General features: G+C 37.8%; 1 protein-coding gene across 1 annotated transcript in view; it reads left to right on the top strand.

Moving 5' to 3' along the window:
• LOC145778688 (VWFA and cache domain-containing protein 1-like) overlaps positions 1-20,979 on the top strand; it is a 32,369-nt gene extending 11,390 nt beyond the window's left edge. The window contains exons 9-15 of the mRNA XM_082590243.1: positions 1,506-1,658; positions 2,214-2,517; positions 3,010-3,280; positions 7,510-7,681; positions 9,779-9,906; positions 10,444-10,694; positions 16,859-20,979. Coding sequence (XP_082446369.1) covers positions 1,506-1,658; positions 2,214-2,517; positions 3,010-3,280; positions 7,510-7,681; positions 9,779-9,906; positions 10,444-10,694; positions 16,859-17,059 — 1,480 coding nt within the window. The 3' untranslated portion in view covers positions 17,060-20,979. The remainder of the gene's footprint in view (positions 1-1,505; positions 1,659-2,213; positions 2,518-3,009; positions 3,281-7,509; positions 7,682-9,778; positions 9,907-10,443; positions 10,695-16,858) is intronic.
• The last annotated feature ends 1,085 nt before the right edge of the window (positions 20,980-22,064 follow it).

Here is a 22,064-nt window from a genome sequence, read left to right as displayed (position 1 = left end):
CCACCAGTGCAGCACCTTACATAGTAAGACTCTTGGAACACGGCATGGTGTACCACCGATACTAAACTCCATGGTTTTATACCTCAATCGGTGAAGCGCCCACTTGGTATGGACCTGCCTCGGCCGACTTGGGTCAAACTCAATAGAATCTGAACAGGAGTAGGTCGCTTCCATGCCAACATGCACAAGTAGGATTCCCCTCTCTCATCGGCCTGCAAATGCGGCTCGGTGGAAGAAGCTCCTGACTGTATCGATCTTGAAAGTCTCACTTACAAGGCGCCAAATGGAATGTATAGCATAGCAGAATTGGACGAAGCTACACTCACCTGGCTTTCCATCAGCTGGCCTGAAATCTGAACAATCCTGTTTCACACGAAAAAAGAAGTAGAAACTTCAAAGCATCTTGAAGAAGCTATTTCTCTTAGTCTTGCAATTAAGGAAGAGAGTTTTTTTTTTTCGTAGGAGACAATATTCTGAGGATGTAAATTGTCATCATTGAGCACTGCAGATGTTCTAAATAGCTTCATTGCCTTGCGGACTTTGGCAACGATTGTCTTAATTTCAGGAGCTAATTAATAAAGTATAACCCTAACAACTGCGTGACCTACTATATATTTTAAACTCTCTACAGTCGTATCGTAAAATTGGTCCAACGTGATTCTGCTTTGCGGGGGCAGCAGGAGACAATGCTGTATGTTGCAATATAACAAAATGCGATAAATGAGTACAAAACAGGATGAACACTGAACAGTATAAATAGCGTATGGTACTTGATCGAATCATGTAACTTTTTTAGACAAAAATCTTTCAGATTATGTCTGAAAACCAGGGTTCCCTGATTTCAAAACCTAATTTTTTTGTAGCAAAAAAATAGCCAATAAAACTCCCGGGTTTTTGGTTTGGGTAAACCCGGGTTGGAAGCACTAACAATAGGCTTTGATTAACAAGCTTGACTAGTTTTACTTTTCTTAGCTTTTTTCCATGAATTTAGTTTAAATAAGTTGTCTTAGTCTACATATGTGTGACTTGGACTGCGGACTGCATTGAATATGTTTCTGACTATAAAAATCAATTATCTTCACATGATAATGATTTTGCATTAGTCCTGAAAAATTAATTCGGACCACTTCCAAATTTAATATTTTGTGCTTCGCGTACAGTACAAAAGGTTGCACATTCCTGTTATAGGCATATGACTCATCTTTACTAAGAACTAAAATATAGCCCACAGGTGATGGTTGTGATTGATGAAGTGTGATTGTTGATGAGCTCGCCGTTTCATCAAAATGTCAAGGTCATAATTTGAAACGGAATTTTCTGTAAGCAAAGAAATAACTGCAGCAGTGACATTTCCCGTTGATTCTCCTCCATATCAATTCACTAAAAATCTTGCTTCGGTAATTTTTTTGGGAAATCCAATTTTGATGAACCGTCGAACCGTTTGTTCAATAAGCTTTTGCTCGGTATAGTTTGGGATACGAATATTGATTTTTTACTTTTGTTAGGTTTGATCTTTACCCTCCACCAGGACAGTTGATATGCAGAAATCAGGACCACGCTATTGCACCAAATACATCTGCTATAGCTTTTTCGCCTTCAGCATTTGTGGACAGTGGCAAGTATTCAGAAACGGAAGAAACGGGAAGCATGGTTAGCAAGTATGCAACTTTTCGAGCCAAAATGATAAAAAATTGCAACGAGATAATAGTGGTTGCACTTTGCTAATTTATAAGTTGCATTAAGAATATTGTTTGCTGAGCTGTTGTGCAAACTGTGTGCTTAATGTGACTTACACTAAACGTTTGTACAGTGAATTACATGGCATTGTTTTTAGTTTACGTACCGAAGCGGTTCAGTTGGGCAAAGGTAAGTTTTTTTATTGAAGTTATACAAACAACTTTCACTGTCGTGCCAGAGAAGCATTTGCATTAAGATTACGAAGTTCAATGCATCATTACATTATTAGTAGTCTAGTGTAGTCAATAGGCCTACGTGTTGGTTAATTCGGAACCCAGAAATATGTGAAAATACAAGTATGCGAAACTGCCAGGAATAATCTATCAGAGGCTTTCTCAGTCCGAGGATAAAAATTCAAACCAACCAACCAACAGTTGATCAGTTATCAGTTGATCTTAATAGCCAGTTTACCAATTACCCTTATGTTTTTTACTGCTTCATTTTCGACCAATACTTGAGTCAGCCATTTTGTGCAGGTACATTCGTTACATGACAACTGGAAGTTATGACAGAAACACTTCTACGATTTTTAAAAGCAGGATTCGCAACTCAGTGTTAGCTTCTTGGAAGCTAGAGCAGATTTGGTCCTCATCAAGTATGTCCATGTCCGATAAGAAAATGTTAGAGCACGTTGTTTGGCGATACTTCGGCTCAGAAGATGGCATGTTTCGTATCTTCCCTGGCGTCACCATGCCAAAACTGTACAATCCAGTTCGTAGACCATGGTATGAAATGGCCCATGCCTTGATGCTTGAGTACTTTACTCATCATATACCTGAGGTTAGTATCATGGTTATCTCCTGAGAGGTTTGAAAAGCATTCCAAGTGTGATATAGTAAGTGCACAACGTCTAACTTTTAATGTTTGAATAAAGTGGGGTTTTTGTAGTTTTGAAAAAGAATTCTTTAGGGAATAGCTTTCTCTCATTGCAAATATTATTCTATATATGGGTGCTTAGCCTAAACGCAACGTAAATTTTATAACTTGAATCGGTAAAAAATATCAATTAAAAAAAAAGTTTTCAAATCTTAAAAACGTAATGTGATGAGCAAAAACTAACACCAGATTCGGATTCAGCGCCTCCAAATTACCCTAAATCTATTGAAAAACTCCATGCAAAAGTTGTGTTGATCATTCCCTATTTTTGCTATTGATAAGTAGCTTACATTCTATCTTAACAGTAAACTAAATGCGAAATACGTTTATTTTTGTTAGATTGAAAAAAATGGTTAGTTTTACAATTTCCATTTGCCTCCATTTTTGGTTTTGCAGCAAGGCAACATCCCATTACGTAGGAAAGAAATCGTTTCTGTATCTCCTCCATATTTGGACGCAAATGGTGCTGGACTGGTGATCACTCTAAGCGCTGCTATAGTCGAGCCAGAAACCGAAGCTGCTGTTGATCACGAGCATGAAAGACCGCCTCATGTGTTGGGAGTTTTGGGAGCCGATATTCATCTTCAGTATTTTGAAACGTTACTAAAAGAACAAGTTTTGGAATGTAATAACACATTCACCAAGTGTATAATAATAGACACGTCAGGTAAGAAAAGTGCAGCACTCTGTAAAATTTCTTTTGATAAGGTCTCTTGAATTTATTGCAGAGAAGTCGTTTAATTTTATCTCCAACTAAAGTAATTCTTGATGTCAAAGAAGTGTGAAGTTTTCATTTTCTTTTCTTCTGTTCCTTACCCAAGCAGCGTTGACCCAACTAGCCTACATTGAAAAGTATCCAAAGCTAAACACACCCCTTTTGATCTCATCATCATTGACAGGCCATGATATTGCTGTTGCTGTTGTTGTGGTTTAGGCTGCTTCCCAGGACTAGCGCTGAGAACACCTTTGAATTGCAACCAACTTCCGGGTTCCGGAGGAGCCCTGCTTAATGCTTATTAGACAAACGCATTTCTTTTAACCTGTAGGGGAGCGGGTTTACCCCCGAGAGCACAGTGCTGAGCGATTGCGAACGAAAGAGAAGTTGTCACCCACCCGAGGCTGCAGAATCAGTTTTACGAGAGGAACGCATGGATTGGGAGTTTAACTGGCAGATGTGATATGTTGCACATGCCAGCCTTTTGCCACACCTGATGTTGTACTAACACGGTGCTTGTGGACAGTGGAGCTGCCGTTCTCTGAAAAGATTGGTTTCTGCGTTGAACTCTCCACTACGGTTCGTTTTCGACAGTTCAGTTCGGTGTCGAGGTTTGTTTTCGACAGTTCTTCTGTCAATCTTCCGTCGTTTTTCTGTCAAGACGACGGCGACGACGAGTTCTGTTGTAGAGCAAACTACTTGACTACGAATAATGTTGCAGCTAATATAAATGCTTTCCGTAGAGACGGTGTAATTTGGAAGCCTGTAGAGTCGGAGTCGATAAAGAACTTGCTTCTTACTCAGGCTTGGTATAAAATGTGGTAGAGCAAAAATAATTTTGTTTGTTTTTCATTTGTTTTTGTTAAATTATATTTACCGTTGGAAATTTAAACCCATGACCATGAGTGTAAGCAGAGGAAGAACGGTTTTTGGAGGTTCGAAAGAATTTTAATCCCATAAGAATAGGTCATAACTGCAAAATTTTGCTACAAATTGTACAGTATAAATCCACTAAAGCTTTGTAAGTAGTCCCTGTTTATTAAGCCCACGGTTAATAGGCCAACCCGCCTATTAAGTTCAATGTGGTCCGCTCCGGAATTTACTCCCATTTCTGGAATTATTCCACTACAAAACACGGCTCGTTACTGACACAACTTGCAAAAGACGAAATATTCAGGAAGACGCGATGGTTGTGTACAATTGTTAACAGACTTAACAACTTTTAGGAATGGTACAATGAGCCATTAGTGAAGTATGCATATAGGAGTAGCAAAAATTTGTCCCCCTCTTTATAGCCCCGCACCCGCTCAATGAACCCAAAATCATTCGGTCCCGAAGTGCGCTTTATAAGTGGGGACTACTGTAATACTAAATGGGTGTTTTCTTTTGAAAGCCAACTTCAACATTAAAATATAGGAAGTGAAAGAGTACTTGAATTTGCTGTTGTATACGAACTGGTTGTAAGGAACTCCGTATTCAAGAAGGACCACAGAAATCTGGTCACTTACCAATCTGGAGAAATTTTGATACAAATCGACTAGCCTACATCTTATATAGGCACAGGTTAAGAAAGTAGTAGTCCAGTTTTAATGTGGTCCCCGTTACAAAGGGTGGCCAGATCCACCCCCACGTACCGCAATCGTCTTTACACCCTGCCTCCACATCGATCTGTCTGAAGCGTTCTCTCTTGTCAAGCCGACCTTGCTGCTTTCCTCTTCAACACGCCTTTTCTACGTTTTCTTGGGTCTTCCTTATTTCCTGCGACCCTCCACTTGCAACTCCAGCGCTCTTCTCAAACCAACCAACACATCACGAATGTAAAAGTCATCTTAAGTGAAGAATGCGCTTCCCAGCACAAACTCATTTTGTCTGACATGACGGTACAAGCTCCACGCAAGCACATGCGACAATTAAAGCCCGCATCAAACTCTTGGAACTTCTTTTGTATGATACAGAATTGTTCAAATTACAGGGCAGGTTCAGGTGGTAGAAAGCCAGGTGAGTGCAGCTTTGTCTAGTACTGCTATACCATGCATTCCATTTGGTGCCTTGTAAATGGCGCATTCAAGAATGACATGGTTAGCAGTTTGTTCCTCCGCGGCGCATTTGCTGACCGATGGAGCCAAACCTCACTTGTACATGTTGGAATGGAAGCGGCCGACTTCTGTTAAGCTTAACCCAAGTCGGTTGGGGCAGGTTTATACCAGGGGGGCACTAGATCCAGACACAAAAAGTTTGTTAAACTTTTTGCCTCCAAGATTGAAGGAGTTTAGGCAAACACTCTAGAGAAGTAATGGAAAATTCTGAAGGAAGGAGTTACCGAAGCTGCCCAAGAAATCGGTGATTTTTCATCTAGGCACCAATGGAGAAAACAAATATGGTGGTAGAATGACACAGTAGAGCAGGGGTCATCAACCTTTTTCTAAAGCCAAACTTCACATGGTCTTGGCGAGCCGTCGCCTACGAATACCAGTTTTGATAGATTCAGACTCACGACTTCAAGGCGTTGACGCAATGCCTTCAGAATATCGGTTCCTGTAGTGTAGTAATACCCTTGACAGGAAAGACCTTGAACAAATTTTCAATATCAAAATTTTCGTTTACTCCACACACAAACACTGCCAGCTCAGGTATAGGTCTATCTGTCGTGTCTGTACTCTCATCTATCGCCATTGAGAAGAACTACAGTATAGATCTATAATAACTTTTTCCTAGATTTTACGTTTTCAGATATCTCTTTTTTTCGATCAGGTCAGGTCTGAAGACAAAATCCAGTTAAAAACTTTTCTTTTATCTAGGATCAAAATAAGAGACAATGTTGAAGTCCTCCAATTGGGCAGACTGACATGGTTTAGACATGTTGAGCGCAATTCCGCCTGGATCTCACAGGTCGGATTCGTTAACATTGCCGCACATCGGGGTCAAGGCAGATCAAAGCTTTCTTGGGAGAAACTCGTAAAGCGTGACCTTGTATAGGGACAGCACATTACGGACGACATTGTACCACAACATTGCAACTCCGCTGTTCCAGCAACATAAGAAGGGCCAGTTGCCAATTTGACACATTCTTTACGCCTTGTTACTAGCTTGTTTTCAACTAAAAACCTTAAGTTACTTCAAACTAACTTCACTTCTCTTATATAATCCACAAAAAGTACATTATTTTGTAAAGCAGAAGAAAACGTGGCCCTTCTAGTGTTGCGGATAAGCCAAAAGCGGATGTTGTTTCGCGTCTCCATGACCTACAATCCCTACCTTGTAGCCCTAAACATGGACTCCGCCAATCCAATGCACCACGAGGTGTGGAGAGGAAGACTTCGCTCTCGACAAACAGACAGGCTACGCTTTCGACATGAGGATTAATTCATGGCCTGTATAATCAAAATTGTTTTGATGACGTTGAGCTTCAACACCAGAATGGGACCTCAGATGTATCATGCTAAATTGAGTTACAGGACTAGGCGGTGATTTAAATCGTTAACTACTAAAACAAAAATGCATCACATTTTAATGTTCTAATTAAACTCCGGACACATGTTAAAAAGAAAAGCAAACTTAACTAACTTAGCCTGGCCGGCTTCAAAATTAGATTAAACAAATTGGCATTTGTATTGCTATGTTGTCTCACCTCTTCTTCTTTACGACAAGTTGCAAGTTCTGCTAACTTTGTTGCTACCATTGTTTTAAGTACTTGAAGCTGTACAAAGATATTTTTTGAATAACAGTGTTCTCTGAATAGCTTATCAGATTTTTGTTGCAACAACAGCACTGATGAGGCCCAGCCTCATATCAAGTTTAGATCCACACTGATCCGATGGTGCCCAGCGTATATGAGCTCATTGAAATATTAAACTTTGTTTGCAAACTTCTTCTTTCGTATGAGAGGTTGGTTTTTTAGACTACATTTCATTGGGGTCAAATGTCGGGGCATTCTTCGAGCAGCCACTTGATTGTAGACTCCTCCAGCGTCGGGCTGGGGTAGAGGATGTGATCTGCTGTCTGTTCCTCTGCACCACAGTTGCATGCCGCAGATGTTGATAGGCCCGTTTGTGCATCAAGGAAGCGAAGCGCCCAAGACCCGTGCGGAGGTGATTCTGCCAGTCGACGAATAAGGGCAACGCGTGATGTTACTTTCTTGCGAAGTGATTTGCAAACTGATATTGTTTTATGACATGTTACAGGATACGTTATATATGACGAATTCTTGATGAACAACGACAGAAGAGCTGTTCATCTGGCAAGCTTATCGAACTATCACATCATCCACTCTCATCCTGATGTAGCTCATACGCTCATCAACAACAAAGTACTGGTTCGAAACAAATGCATAGATGTTGGATCAGTATCTTTTAAGTAGGTGCTGGGTATTTTACTTAATTTGCTTTTTACAACTCTTCCTGCATAAATCGTTATCTTAAAAAAAACTGTGTTAACTCTGACCTATAGAACAGGAATGTTGAAAATATAATAATTTGTGTGGAAAAAATGGACAAAACTTTAGTGCAAAGCTCACTTTGTTGTACCACAACATACAAAACAAAAATGTAGTTTAATAGTTTTAACATACGTTATTTTTATTACACAAATATTAGCTATTCAAATTTGCGTGCTTTAAAACCATTTTTTGTCTCAATTACGTTGTGTAAGTGTTTTTCTATTCATAGAAAACATAATGCTGGTCAATATTTCATTTGCGGGCACTGTATTTTTTCGCTATGACAGTCAGAAATAAAAACAACTGATCTGAACGTGCTGACGATGTAAATGCTTGTTATTCTCGCATTAAACATTACTTTAAAACTAGCTGAAGGGAACAACTGACTACTTTTGTAGTAACTGTATTACTGTATACTTTTAGAGTACTGTTTTTCAGGGCTTCGTCTGTTGCTTAAAAATATATATATTTGAGATAATAGTTTTAGCTTGTCAATATTTTAATCAGGTTGTTTAATTGAGTAAAAGTATATTTTTGAGTACAAAATGTGTGGTGCTTGGAACGAGAAAAAGCGATACTTTGGTTTGGGTGTGTACAACCCCTTGAGAAATCCCCCAAAAAAATTTAGTTGTACTTTTTAGTATCCTATAAGTTTCATTCTGTCGTAAAACTATGTACCATATACTTATATCAGAATAACTCACATATATTTTGGTCCATTTTCGATCTAGATTAGTCGCAAATAAAAGTCAAGACGACAAGTTGTGGCTATGTCATTACAGACATACGTTTTTGCACATAATATAAGAAGGATTTCTCGTATGTGTAAATGGCAGTTATTACGCGCCTGAATTCAAACGTTTTACTTTTTCATTTAAAGCAGGGTCTAAATCAAGGGTCTCAAACACGCGGCCCTCGAGGACTTTTCGTGCGACCCGCGATGCAGTTTTAAACTTTGAAATAATTAATAATTGCAGTACGGTACATATTTTTTCTATGCATTTAGAAAGATAAAATGCACTCTAAAATTGTTCAAAAATTCTAAAAATGTCCACCAAACTTCAAACGACTTTTTAGCACTACTGTCGCACCATTTTATTGCTTGCGAGAAACCCACATTGTTACATCACAATCGTATGGCCCATCCACTTATTGTGTGGTTATCGCAATTTTATAAAGTAAGTTTTTCAAAAGGTTTAGTTTTTTATGCGTTTTTGAAAGTTGATTGCAAGATTTTCGCTCTCCAGGTCCGTCATTTTGTTTGCGTTCTTTTTCGTCAATGTTTTTTTTACGTTCATACATACAGTGTTTTCCATCTCTTTGTTTTCATTGCTTTTTCTTGCGATCTAACGTTTTTGGTGTGTTCTTACTAACTTTTTTATTGCGCGTTTTAACTGTGTTATTTTGTTTATTGACTTCTTATTGTGTAGGCTTATTGCGGCCCTCGGATTAATTTACAAGTGTTCATTTGGTCGTTAAAACAATTTGAGTTTGAGATCCTTGGTTTAAATAGAGGTCAACAAAGTAAAAACTGTATTTCACATGACAGCACTTTGAGAAGGCTTGGTCTGTTAGTTGACTATTATGTGAAACAAATTGGGTTAATATCCTACAATAATGATTAACTTACAAGTGAATACTCCAATCGTCGAACACTTTATTATGTGACCCATTCATCGCTTTCCCTCTTGAATAAGAAGAGTCTGTTAAATTTTGCATAGCCGATCACATTATATTGTATTCATGTCGTTGTATGCATTGTACACTACAGGCTGCAGACCATCATGTTTCAAACAATCAAACGTAGGAAAAAATAGTTTTAACGTTCTTTTTTCTACTCTTCGCTAACTAAATTGCTATTTTTCGGTCCTGCAGAGGCTTGAAGCAAAGGACCAGTTTGTAAGCGTGATGTTAAAAACAGGATAAAAAGATGGATCTATAATTCTTGTTATGGAATAATAGATTATAAACAATGAAATACGCTTGATATAATATAACTGTGGTATTTTTCCCAGAACTACGTATCATGTGGACCTCAAGGAGTTGAATAAAGACTTTGCTATATCTGACTTTGCTATATCCTATGTTCCTGGCACCAATATCATTCTTCTCTCTATCCCTGTCGAATTCAAATCTTTTGAAGGTAAGTTGCGAATTGCTGTCCAAGATTGTGCTGTTCTGACTATGAATTAATGTGATTGCTAACAATATTCGGCTATTTCTTTCATTTTCTATTCATTCATACAACGCTTGCATGACTAATAGCATTTTACTTCGGAATGGCCCGATTCGGTGAGTCCGATTCGGTGAGTCCGATCCCTTAACGGGGGATTTTTTCAATTTTTTTTTTAATTATCGGGTACCGTGGCCTAATTATCATTGCCGTTTTAGGGTTAGGGGTTAGGAGTTAGGGTTAGGGGTTAGAGGTTAGGAACTCACCGAATCAGACTCACCGAATCGGACTCACCGAATAGTAGCAGACCCATTTTACTTATTGTCCTTTTTTATGGATTTGTTATTCGCATATAGTGTGATTTTTCAAAATGAAATTTTATGAACACTGCAATTATATTGTATTGTCGACAAAAAGTCTTTTTTACAGTGCAAAGGTCAGTAAAGATCGATTTTATTTAAATTCCATCATTTTGTTTTGCCAACCCACAACTTTCTTTATGTTCAGTTTGCACCACCCACACCCTTCCTACAGAATCCTGTAAACCTCAGGTTGTTGGTATTCAACAAGGTGAATCTACACGAATTGGGTTCGATACGCGCTGTGAATCTTCCTGTGTTGACAAACATGGAGCTTTTGAACACTACTCAAGGTGTAAAAATCTATATGACTACTCATGGAAGATTGACCCTCCACCGTGTGCACCTGTGAAATATCAAAAGAGAAGGAGCAAGTCGAGTGCATCCAGCGTATTTCAGGTTAGTATCCATGTTGAAACAACTAGTGTTTCAAACGGTCGTTTTAGTGACGCTTTGCGGATAATGATACGTAAGACTGGCGGTTTTCAGCAAGATATTCTTGGTCTTAGAGGTTCAAAAACGAAGATCTGACACTATCGAGCAGTTGGTGTTTCATCGAAAATTACTCGTGCTCCATAGTTTATCAAAAGGAGATTATGTCCCACTACTGTATATATCTTCATGTAATAGATCGAGTTGCGCCTTTAGCAGTATGGTCGTACAGTCGTACAACTTATTCCACAAATGTAGATAAAACGATCTGTATCACCCTAATGCTGCGGGTTCGCTATGGTAACAGCGGTCATTCACAAGCTTTCGAAACTCAGTTTTCTGGTCGTGTGCAATGACGAGTGGTGATGGAGTAGGGGTACGTTGTTTTATAAGGGGCCCTGTCTTCGTCTTGAAGCAACTGTCATGACATGTACACTTGTAGAATATCTACCCTTCAGTTTATTTCAACTAGGGGTAGATGATTTTCTCAAGCAACAGCAACGCCAATTTTCTCTATTTTGTTTTATCCATCGCATTTTTATCCTTCAGTCTGATGTCTGCCTCATTTTTTTGCCTGTTGTTTCCACGTTCTATTTGGGCCACCTACCTTTATATCCAGCAACTTTTCCGCGGCCATTTCCTCCCTCTTTAGCGCACTCGTCCTTGCAAATCGACTTGCAAAGCGACTTTCCAGGAACAATAAGCTTGGGTTATATTCTGAATGGATTTTCAAGGCTGAATTCAAAAATGACATTATTTTTCATTATGACGTCATTTCGAGGTGCCACCTAGCGTTTTTTTTTGCAATTTTAGTCGTATCTCAAGAATGGTAAAAGATATAGAGCTGAAACTATTACCAAACCGACAAAAATGGCCAGTTTCCTATCTGCTTTCAATACATTGCTAAGCGCCAACTGCAATAGAAAACACGTTATTTAGAAAAACATGTTTTTTGTTCATTTCCGTCTAAAAAACAGCATTAAACCAAAACATAGTCTTGCGTATCTGATTTATAACTATATATGGCAATCATTTTGCGACGCAAAATGTGGCGAAATTTCTACTGTTTATGACGTAATAAGTCGCTTATTTCAGCCATAAGGTTGTTGGTGTGAGTATTCTACATAATAATTATCATATCAAATATAGTTATTACTATCTGAAGCCTTTACAAATTGTTTCACCTAACGGATCATCAGAAGGTCTTATTCAAATAGAATTTGATTAATAGAATTTAATTCTATTTGAATAAGACCTTCTAATGATCCGTTAGGTGAAACAATTTGTAAAGGCTTCAGATAGTAATAACTATATTTGATTTAATTCGCTCTGCTTTGCCTTTTTGCTTGGCATTGAGCACTTTTTGTAGTATTAATAGTTTTCATTGTTTTAATAATTATCATAAATATGCCCACTGTTGACTTTAACTTATAATGTTACATGTGTAGATTAGATTGATGAGGTGCTCAAGCACTACTATTTCAAGAGTAATCTTCTTCAGGAAAATAATGTCAAGTTTCTTTCAAGCAGTCCACATTTTCATGAATGAAGTACTGTAGTAGCAGATATGACAAATATAATGGATTAAGACCAGTTACCTATACTTTCAACCTGCCGATTTCAAGCCAGGCTACCTGATGTTGTTGTGAAACTAAGGACAGCTAGGAGGCCACCACAAAGGAAGAAAAGGAAGGTTGTAACAGAGAATCGGTTTGTTCGGACTTTTCGATATATCTGCATGCATGTGCAAGAGAATCTCATATCCTTCAATGTAATTCTGGAATGGAAAAGTTGCGTGTAAATGTCCTTTTGAACGTTGCATTCCAGCCAAAGAATTTAAATTCTTGGATATCAATCAGCAAAGCGCTAGAAAAATAATAATAAAATCAATGCTAAACGTAGCTCACCAGAAGAAACAGCAGGCGATCGCTTTGAAAAAGAGTTGATTGAAGAGCAGCCGGACGTGTTGGGGGAAGACCAAGGCAAGATGTAAATAGGACAGCACAAGAGATTAGGCATGAGAATAAGGAGATAAAAAAGCGACAGAAGACAGGGAAGAATATGTATATGGCAGAGAGTGGTAATACCGTGCAGATTTGGAGCAAAGAGCATGTGACCAAGACTACATGTACACTAGCGGATCGACGTGTCACTTCTCTGCGACAGCAAGCCGACCAACTGACTCCCGAAAATTCTGAAAGAGCTGGAACATCAAAATCATCTGTGCATCGTAAAAGGAAAAGACTTCGTTTTGAATGTTTATAAAAAGCTAATGTGGAATTAAGTTATGTTGATGCTTAGCAGCTATGCTATGACGGAAAAATTATAGATAGTATTGAAAGATATGTGTTTAAATGCCAGTATTTCAACAATGATTACGAAACAAAAATGATGAAGCCCGTGCATGTCAAGTCATTTCCGATGAAAACTTCTATCACTGCGGAATTACTGTTCCGAGCTATAATAATCGAAGACATTAATCAAGAATTACTTCCTCGCGTATATTCGGTTATGGCTGATACGGCTGCACTTATTACTGGAAAAAAAGTCTGGTGTCAACAAGCGATTAGAACAATATTTTGTGTGTAAAGTTGGTCACGGGGTTCACACTCTGGAATGTCTCTTCTAGGGATGGGCAATTCAGAATACCGAATCCAGAAGGATTCGGATCCTAAACTATCCGAATCCAAAACGGCAATAAAACCGGGTAATAAGATTCGGTTTTAAAGATATGCATAAGTCTTGTGCCAGCTGTCAGCTGGAGACAGTGAACTGAAAAAAGTGTGGTTTACGCACGCAAACGTTCAAAAACATTATGCACGCGTTGTGCGCGCACGGCGCATGCAACTCTACGTCACTCGCTCGCATGAGCAATCAAAGAATCTAAGCGCGCAATTTTCTTCATGCTTTGTACACATGCACAATCGTGCAATGCTTTTTTTCAATCCACGTGCGTATGCGACTCTGCGATAGTTTGACTGGTGGGCGTAACAACATTGAGCAGATGCCCCCTGCTAAAGGAGTTGGCTCTGAAACACCTCAGCATACCTGCCACATCAGCATCTTCCGAGCGATTCTTTTCGACCGCGGCTTGACGGAAACTAAGCTGCGCTCCCGTTCAGCGTTGCCAGATGGGGAAATAGAATATCAAATTAAAAAATTCTGGTAAAATTTAGAGGTCTTTATTGCCAAGCTTTTTGACATTGGAACCAGATAACTTTTTGGTGAAATCTGGTGAAATTTTCCCCACTCAATGTTTTCCAAGAAAATTTTTTCAATTTTTTTAAACTTTTTAGCAATAGGCTATAATCCCTGCTCGTATAGAAAACGTTTTGCAAGAGGTTTGCATATGGATGATGGCAGTGTCTTATGTCTTAAAAACTATTTGTATTTAAGCGAAATTGCTTTATTTAGGGTCAGGGCCGTAGCCAGACCGCAGAGCAAGGGGGGGCAATTTTTTTTAGGGGGGGCCAAAAAAAATTTTTGGGCAAAATTATTATAATTGTAGCTGTTGCTCGAGAATGTTGAGATTTTGCCAGGGGGGGCAAATTTTTTCAGGGGCGGGGGGCAATGCCCCCCCTGGCTGGTTACGGGCCTGTTTAGGGTGTTTTAAATATCTGGTGAAATTTTAGTTACTTTTTGTTGCCAAGCGGCTTCCATCATCTGGCAACACTGCTCCCATTTGGCTGGAAGTCATTTAGAATGCCTTAATGTGTTGCATTGCAACAAACATTTACTTTGATTGTGTAGCTTTTGTGTCTAAAACTTTTTACTTTTTGTGTTGCTGGAGCCTGGAAGTTAATAGGATTCGGTATTCTGGATTCGATTCTGGATTCGGTTTAGTATTCCGGAATAATTCTGGAATAGTGAATTATTCTGAATTGCCCATCCCTAGTCTCTTCCACGTGAATGAAATTTATTTTAGTCACGCAAAAACTTTCTGGAAAAGAAAAAGCCCCTAACGCTTACGAAGATGGTGCTTTGATGAACAGAATTAAAAAGGTACCAAAGCCCAAACCTAAAGATCTAAAAATCCGCCATGACCTGAGAGTTTCTGTGACAACAATGACTGCCAATCATTTAAAAGACAAAGCTTTGTGGTTTTGTGAGCACAAAAATGCAAAAAATACTTCCTTGCGAAGCGAACACATGTGTCTTCTTTCCCTTGCAAGTCGTAATGGATGTTCCTGAAAATTTGAAGTCGCTCCTTTTTTACCGTCAAGAAAGTGTATTCCACGCGTGATGGATTACTACAGCAATTGGATATTTAAAAATGCTGGTATTTGGATGCAGTGTTGAACCTCAATAATTCGAAAAGCTTCAGTGTATGTATAGTTTTGTAAATCGTTTGCATTTATTAACTAACATTTTTAGCCACTCACCTTAAACCTTTCGCAGCTGATGGTCCCTTAATTGTACTGTTCACAAGAGATTTTCTGCTTGCGTACAAATAAATTGATCAACCCGTATTCAACGCTGTCTTGAAACATTTCATACAACATGCATCCCAATGGTTGAATCATAAAAATGTCGCTTTGAGCACCCATAACGAAGTGTAGCCTACCACTTCTTACTTTGGATGCAGTTAAACAAAACATCGCGGAAAATCTTTTAAAGCGGGAGAACTTACGTAATTTTTTACTGACGAAAGCAAGATGGTTCCCTGTATTGAATGTTTTTCATCTTCTTCAGTGTTTTGTTAAATGTTTTGTGAATGAATTGATTCGAGATGATGAGAATGACTTGGTCAAAACAGACTTACGCATTCGTGCAACTTTGCACGCAGTATATCTGAATAGCATTCCCACAATTGCCTGAGTTTAACAAATTTACGATTTGTAGCAGGCTGCTGATTGTTATCAATGATAAGTTGAGTTCGTATGTGAATAACGACTTTTGTTAAATGTATCAAACTTGTGATATGAATTGATCAAGATTATTTTGATTAGTTTGTTTGATGTGTTTGTCGCGTGCGTCTGCAAGTCGGTGTTGAAACGTCAAGTTGATCAGGAAAGCGCTAGAAAAATGATAACATCCATGCTAGACGTAGCTCATCCGAAGAAACAGCAGGCGATCGCTTTGAAAAAGAGTTGATTGAAGAGCAGCCACGAAGAGAAGGACGTGTTGGGGGAAAACCAAGGCAAGATGTAAATAGGACAGCACAAGAGATTAGGCATGAGAATTAGGAGATAAAAAAGCGACAGAAGACAAGGAAGAATATGTATATGGCAGAGAAATTATCTACAATCGAATTCGGGTTTGTTTGTTTGTTTATCTTTATCCTGCATTGCGGGAAAGCGGACTTCAGCGCTATGCATCGGTGTACGCCTTCCGACGTACACCTGACCCACGCTGCAGCCGACGGCAATGTCAGTTTCCGGTTGTCTACTCTACTTATGACTTAAATTTGGTACTACCCATTACTCGAAATCGATCACTGGGTAGAGGCAATTATCGTAAAGTTTCTTGCCCAGAGAAACAACAGCAAGTGCGGGTGGCTGGAGTTGAACATGCAGGCTCTCGACTGCGAGCCCAACGCGCTAACCACTCGGCCACGGCTGCCGGGTAATACTACGATATTTTTTAAATTTAAAGTTTGGACGAAAATGGAAAAACAACAACATTTTTTTAGATAACTCGTTTTCTGTTGCAGTTAGCACTTGACAATGTATTGAAAGCAGGTAGGAAGAAGATTGGTATAAGTTTTAACTCTCTATCTCTTACCATTCTCCAATTACGGCCAAAATTGCAAAAACTTGTTGAGTAGCACCTCAAGATGACGTCAAAATGAAAAAATAATGTTTTTGAATTTAGCGTTGAAAACCTATTCAGAAAACGACCCAAGCTTATTTTTTCCGAAAAGTCGCTCAAAAATGGGACACCCTACTAATCCTACTTTGCATATACCAGATCGAATCAACTGTAGTCTATTAGCACTAACACGTTACAAAAATAGCATTTATTGTCTGTGTTCGTAAAATGTTGCGTATATGTAACTAGCCTCAAGTTGAGAACTACTACTATGAAATAACCAGTTGTTTTACATAAAAAAAATTAAAACGATGTTAGAATGTAATTTTATAAGCACTGAATATATTTTATTGACAACTTTCTTTGTTTGAAAACAACAGAAAAAGTTTGTAAAGAACCTTCCCGAATGCCATGGCATGCCATCCTTAAGCGACACCTACCACTTGTTATCAGGACACCAGAACAAATCATCGACAATTTTTTGGGGATATATTTTACTGTGTTGTTGCATCCTTGTTTGCGTGTGGATCGGGTTAAACAAGACAAGAGTAAGATTTTACTTTAGAAGAGTGCACAGTTAAACAACTAGGCGAATTTGTATGTAGGCTTACACTTCACGATAAAAATAAATGTTTTTACCTTTGCGACCTCCTGTACTGTTTTTACTTTCGCTTAAAGAAGTCAGTCTCCAGCCGCACGGAGCTCACCAATTTTCATATCGCAAATTCGAAAGTTGTGGGTTCGATTGCTTGATTACCGCAAAGTAATGTAATTTGTGTAAGCATGTTGTTGAGGATCCATCTCTTACAGTGGCCCTTTTTAAGGATCTCTGGTCGCTGATGGTTTGCCTTTTTATGGCACTTATATTTTTCTGAAGTGAGGTCTATTTGGTCTTTAGATTTTTTCTGAAATATTGTGTCAGTTAAGGTACTGTGCACTGTGCAGGTCATTATGTCGGTGGTTAAGGTGTTTTGAAAGTAATGCTTGATTTTAACTTAAAAAGTTTGTCAAAAATAAGTTTCAACTTTTTACCGAAACCACAATTTGCAGAAATTTTACAGGATCTGGTTCTTACTTTTTTAATGTAAACCGTGATGTAAAAGGACCGGGCCTGGGTAAGTGCTTTGAAGCCTCTACAACTTTGCAAAACTGCCAGGATTAAGCCCTCAAAGAAGCTTTCTCAGTTCGAGGATAAGGATTCAATCACTCAATCAATATCTAATTCTACGACAAAGAAACGTAACACAAAAGTTTTGCATCGAATTGAAATGTTTTGAATTTTCCAAATATTTTTGTTTCAAACTGCTCTAGTACCATATGCTATTCAGAATTTACTACTTAGAAACACTCTTTATAGAAGTGAAGTCCTTGCTGTTGAACTTTCACCTGACGTTCGCATCACTTTGTATGTTGCCTAAGATTGTTGACTTGTTATTTACTGCATCATCTCTTGATTTTTGAGCATTGTCGTGTGTTTAATAAGTTGAAGGTTCAAAAGTGGATTTTTTTACAAAAAAAAAGTGATGAATTTTTTTTATTTGGCAAGTATTCTATTTTACAGTAAAACCCCTTTTTATTATAAAACTTCTCCTTTTTACTACAACAACCCGGTTTGGTTGCTTTTTATTTAAAAAAAGAATGTATAACAATCCTGGTTAGAGTGACGTAATCGCTGTCAACGACGCTATTGGCTTTGCCATGGCAATGCCGAGTGCTAGTGTTGAGTGTCGAAAGTAGGGTAAGATTTTCTTGTATAAGCTGATCTATGACAACAGTTATGGTACATGCAAGGCGATCTCTATAACAGGCCTGGACACCAGGCGCCCCCAGTCAAAAACTGGAGGCGGATGGTATATATACACATTTCCTCAATAAGACTACATATTTTTGGAGTCAAGATATTTTCTGCTAAGCATGGGTCAATAGCAACTATTTGGGGGTGATGCAGGTTGTTTATGACATCATAGAAGATTATTATAATATTTTGCTTAATTGATATATAATATAGCCGATACCTTGTAAATGAATGTGCCTTGCTTGTTGGCAGCACAAGAAAAACAGAGAATAACACAAAACCTTGAAACTACTGTAATTCAGCTTATTGCATTCCACATAGAACAGGAACAACTAAATTTTTCAGTACACAAGCACCTATTAATTAATGCAACAAACTTCGTACCTCAAACACCTAAGATATATAACAATGCTTAATGCTTATTAACACATACTTGATGTGCAGCTTCTGCCTTTTTAGGCCAAACTTGTACATTTGACATACAATTCTCAAGGGAATCACTCAAATACAGTAGGTTGTGACAATATTGTTTAATGTTTATACATGTTGGCCTTCTTGGGTGGGATTGAGCAACGATTTATGATATGCATTCAATTGGGTCCACACATATTAGGGGGTTGCTGTGTTACCAAATATGAGGCCAACATTGGCAGTTATGTGTTTTTAGAATCACAAGTTTGCAGAACAACCGTTTGTTAGTAGCGTACTGTATATTATAATTACTGCAACTTTAACAGTTTCTGAGATGGTTCTTTGCATGACAATGGAGTCATTGCTTTGCATAACTTATTGAGCAAAACATTGGACAAAGTAGTACAATGTAATGAAGTCATATTCATAAAAATCACTTACATAAACTGAAAAATTGTGCTAAGTGACTTTTGGCAAACATTTAATTTTACAACCAAAAATAAGCTATTCGTTTAGTACATTTAATCCTCCCCGATTCAAGTACTGGGTATAAGAGCCAAATTTTTCATAGTAAAAGAAAGTGTCCTCACTACAAATTTCCTCTTTCATTGTAACATATCCATTATCCAACTAAGTAAACAATGGCTTGCAATTCATCAAATGATAAATTCTTTTCTATATCATATTATACTTGGTAGTCCTTCAAACACTTCCACTCTGATAAAACCATTCTGTATGAGCATAGATTACAAACATGCCTTGCTGGTGCACATAAAGAAATGTCAATTCCCTGTTGGAAAGCAAGCTTGGTCTTGCTTATTGACAGTTTTTCGGAGACCTGCTGAACATTTATAAAATATGTTCCCCCATAACCTTGCCAAATAATTTCTCAAGAGGATCTGTTGAAAACTCACTGAACATAACAAACTCATGATCTGATGATAAAAAGCTTCGAGCAAGATCAACTAGACATTTGAAGCAGGTATGATGAAAAGCTGAGCTTGTTAAACTGGACGACAACTGTAGTACTTGTTTTCTTTAAACTCTACCCATACATTCAACTGAATTAGCCAACGGTGATTGACAATCTTCCAAAACTGAAGAAACATTTTTATGAAATTATTTTTGTGTTTTGTCAAGCAAGGTTTGTTTGAAATTGTTTCAAAATGTTTGAAAAAATACCTATTGGCTTGGTTTCCATCACAGATCGTATCACCAATATGTGAACAGCACTGCTCAAGTTTATCGATAATAATGATGATTTGATCATATTGAAAGTCTGCTGTTAAATGATGAACTGGTATCATTAAGAATTCGGGACCGCCAAAAAATACTTAACCATAACTGCTAGAACAGTGGTTGTTAATTGTTTAGAAGTATATTGAGCTTTCCAAAAAATCTTTCTTCCGTGGTAAAACATACTAGGCTTGACATATAGGCTTGACATAGGCCCATATTTTGTTTATCAAAAGAAATACCGTATATACTTGTTTCGAGCGACTCTGCAATGTATCAAAAACAGTTTTTAAGTTAAAACCTTGCATATTATTAACTTTTGATGCAATTCTAGTAAGAGCGCTCTCTTCACTATCCTTGGGTAAGTGATACATTATATTATCTGTTTATTTCCATTGTAACCAGATCTGCATCCAGTAACACAACACTTTCTGCCCATTATCACATTAGGGCTAGGGTGTTTCTAAACTAGTCAACATATATGTTACTTTCAAAAGCACACAATTTAGACTAATTAGCTTAGATTCAATTTTAACTCATGTACTAAACATATCTAACACACTAGCCTGCTGGCTGGTGGCCTCTGCAGCTTTACTGCCAGGTTAATCTAGTTTCACACATAAAAACCTCAATTTCTCTGAAAAAACTGCAGTGCCTAGTTTAAATTTATTGTTATTAAGCATATTTAGCTCCCTGAATAACAATGCACTCGCAATAATCAAAAGCACTTTGTGTGATAGCTAAAAACCTCGCTTGAACCATCCGCTTCCAGTTTTCGACTGGAGGCGCGCGGTGTCCAGGCCTGTTATAGAGATCGTCTTGGGTACATGCCTAATTTGCATTTACTTTCTTTTTCAATGTGCCTATTTATTTTAGAAAATACTGCTTTTTAGCTTGCAGTAAATGTATACTGTTTTACATTCAACGTTATCATACAATTGTTAAAATTTCATCGCCTACTTGTAGTTTTCTGTTGTTTTATACGTATAGGTGATCTTTCATTTATTTTGTTTGTTTTTTCTTTCAGTTGAACAGTATTTTTCGCCACAAATAAAGGCAAAATTCATTAAATGAGTTGATTGTCTTTTTTAGTCCTTAATAGATTGAAGGAATAGTTTGAACCAGTACAGTACTTGAGCCGATATTGTTTTATTGAAAATCGAAATCATGAACTATTGAGGGTAGCAAACATGATGACGCAAGTTTCGAATAATCCACTGTGGGTTGAATTGCATTGCGCTGCATGGCTTGACCTACAATACGAAGATTTGTTCGCCGATAAGTTTAGTGTTTATGACAACCACACAATTATTAAAACCAAGTACTTCCTGAAGTACATTGGAAAGGAAACATTGCTGAAGTTGGATCAGTTAGAAGGGTTGTTTATCATGGTCGTATGAAACAAAAGGAAGTTGTTGATAAAACTAGAAGGTCACCATTTAACATAGTTCTGCTGTATTGGTACCTAAAAAGAATTTGTGGATACAACGCGGCTGCTTCAATAAGCCGTGAGTAAGTTTTGCGGCAAGCTGTAATGAAGCCTTTTCATTGCAATCAAGTACTTGAAAGCATGATAGAATTTTCATATTATAGCTTAAAGGTGTTTAGCCTACTAAAAGGCAATATTTTTGAAGTTTTAGGCAACGTTTAGTAATAGACTAAAATCACGAATAGTATGCTTATACAATAAAAAAATTGAGGAAAGTGCAACTAACTTGCAATAATTGTGATGCGATAATTTTGCTTCAAACAACTATGGAAAGATCTCGGTTAACTTATTATAATGCACCAACAGTCATTTTGCTGAGCCCAGCTGTCTTATGGCAAGCGTTATTTATCACTTTGATGGTTAGAAGCAAAAAGAAACTGAAGTGTAGCAAAGGTACTGCAGAAAACATAAATGAACGGTTTTGTGATAGCTTTTGAGAACAAACAAAGTGCTCAATGCAGCAAGCAGAGCTAACAATTACAGAAATACTATTAAAGCGCTACCTAAGGTTATATTTTATAACAATCATCAGGTGCAATATTCATTCAAATAAAATACATACATAGTGCTCAAACTGCAAGCAGCATACATGCATACAATATTTGGCGTCTATTTGAATAAGACCATTCTGATGATCCCAATAAGTTTGAAACAG

Source organism: Aplidium turbinatum, chromosome 1 (assembly GCF_918807975.1).
Source record: "Aplidium turbinatum chromosome 1, kaAplTurb1.1, whole genome shotgun sequence".
NCBI classification, from domain to species: domain Eukaryota; kingdom Metazoa; phylum Chordata; class Ascidiacea; order Aplousobranchia; family Polyclinidae; genus Aplidium; species Aplidium turbinatum.
Note: the sequence above shows the minus strand (reverse complement) of the source record. Positions and strands in the feature narration are given on the sequence as shown.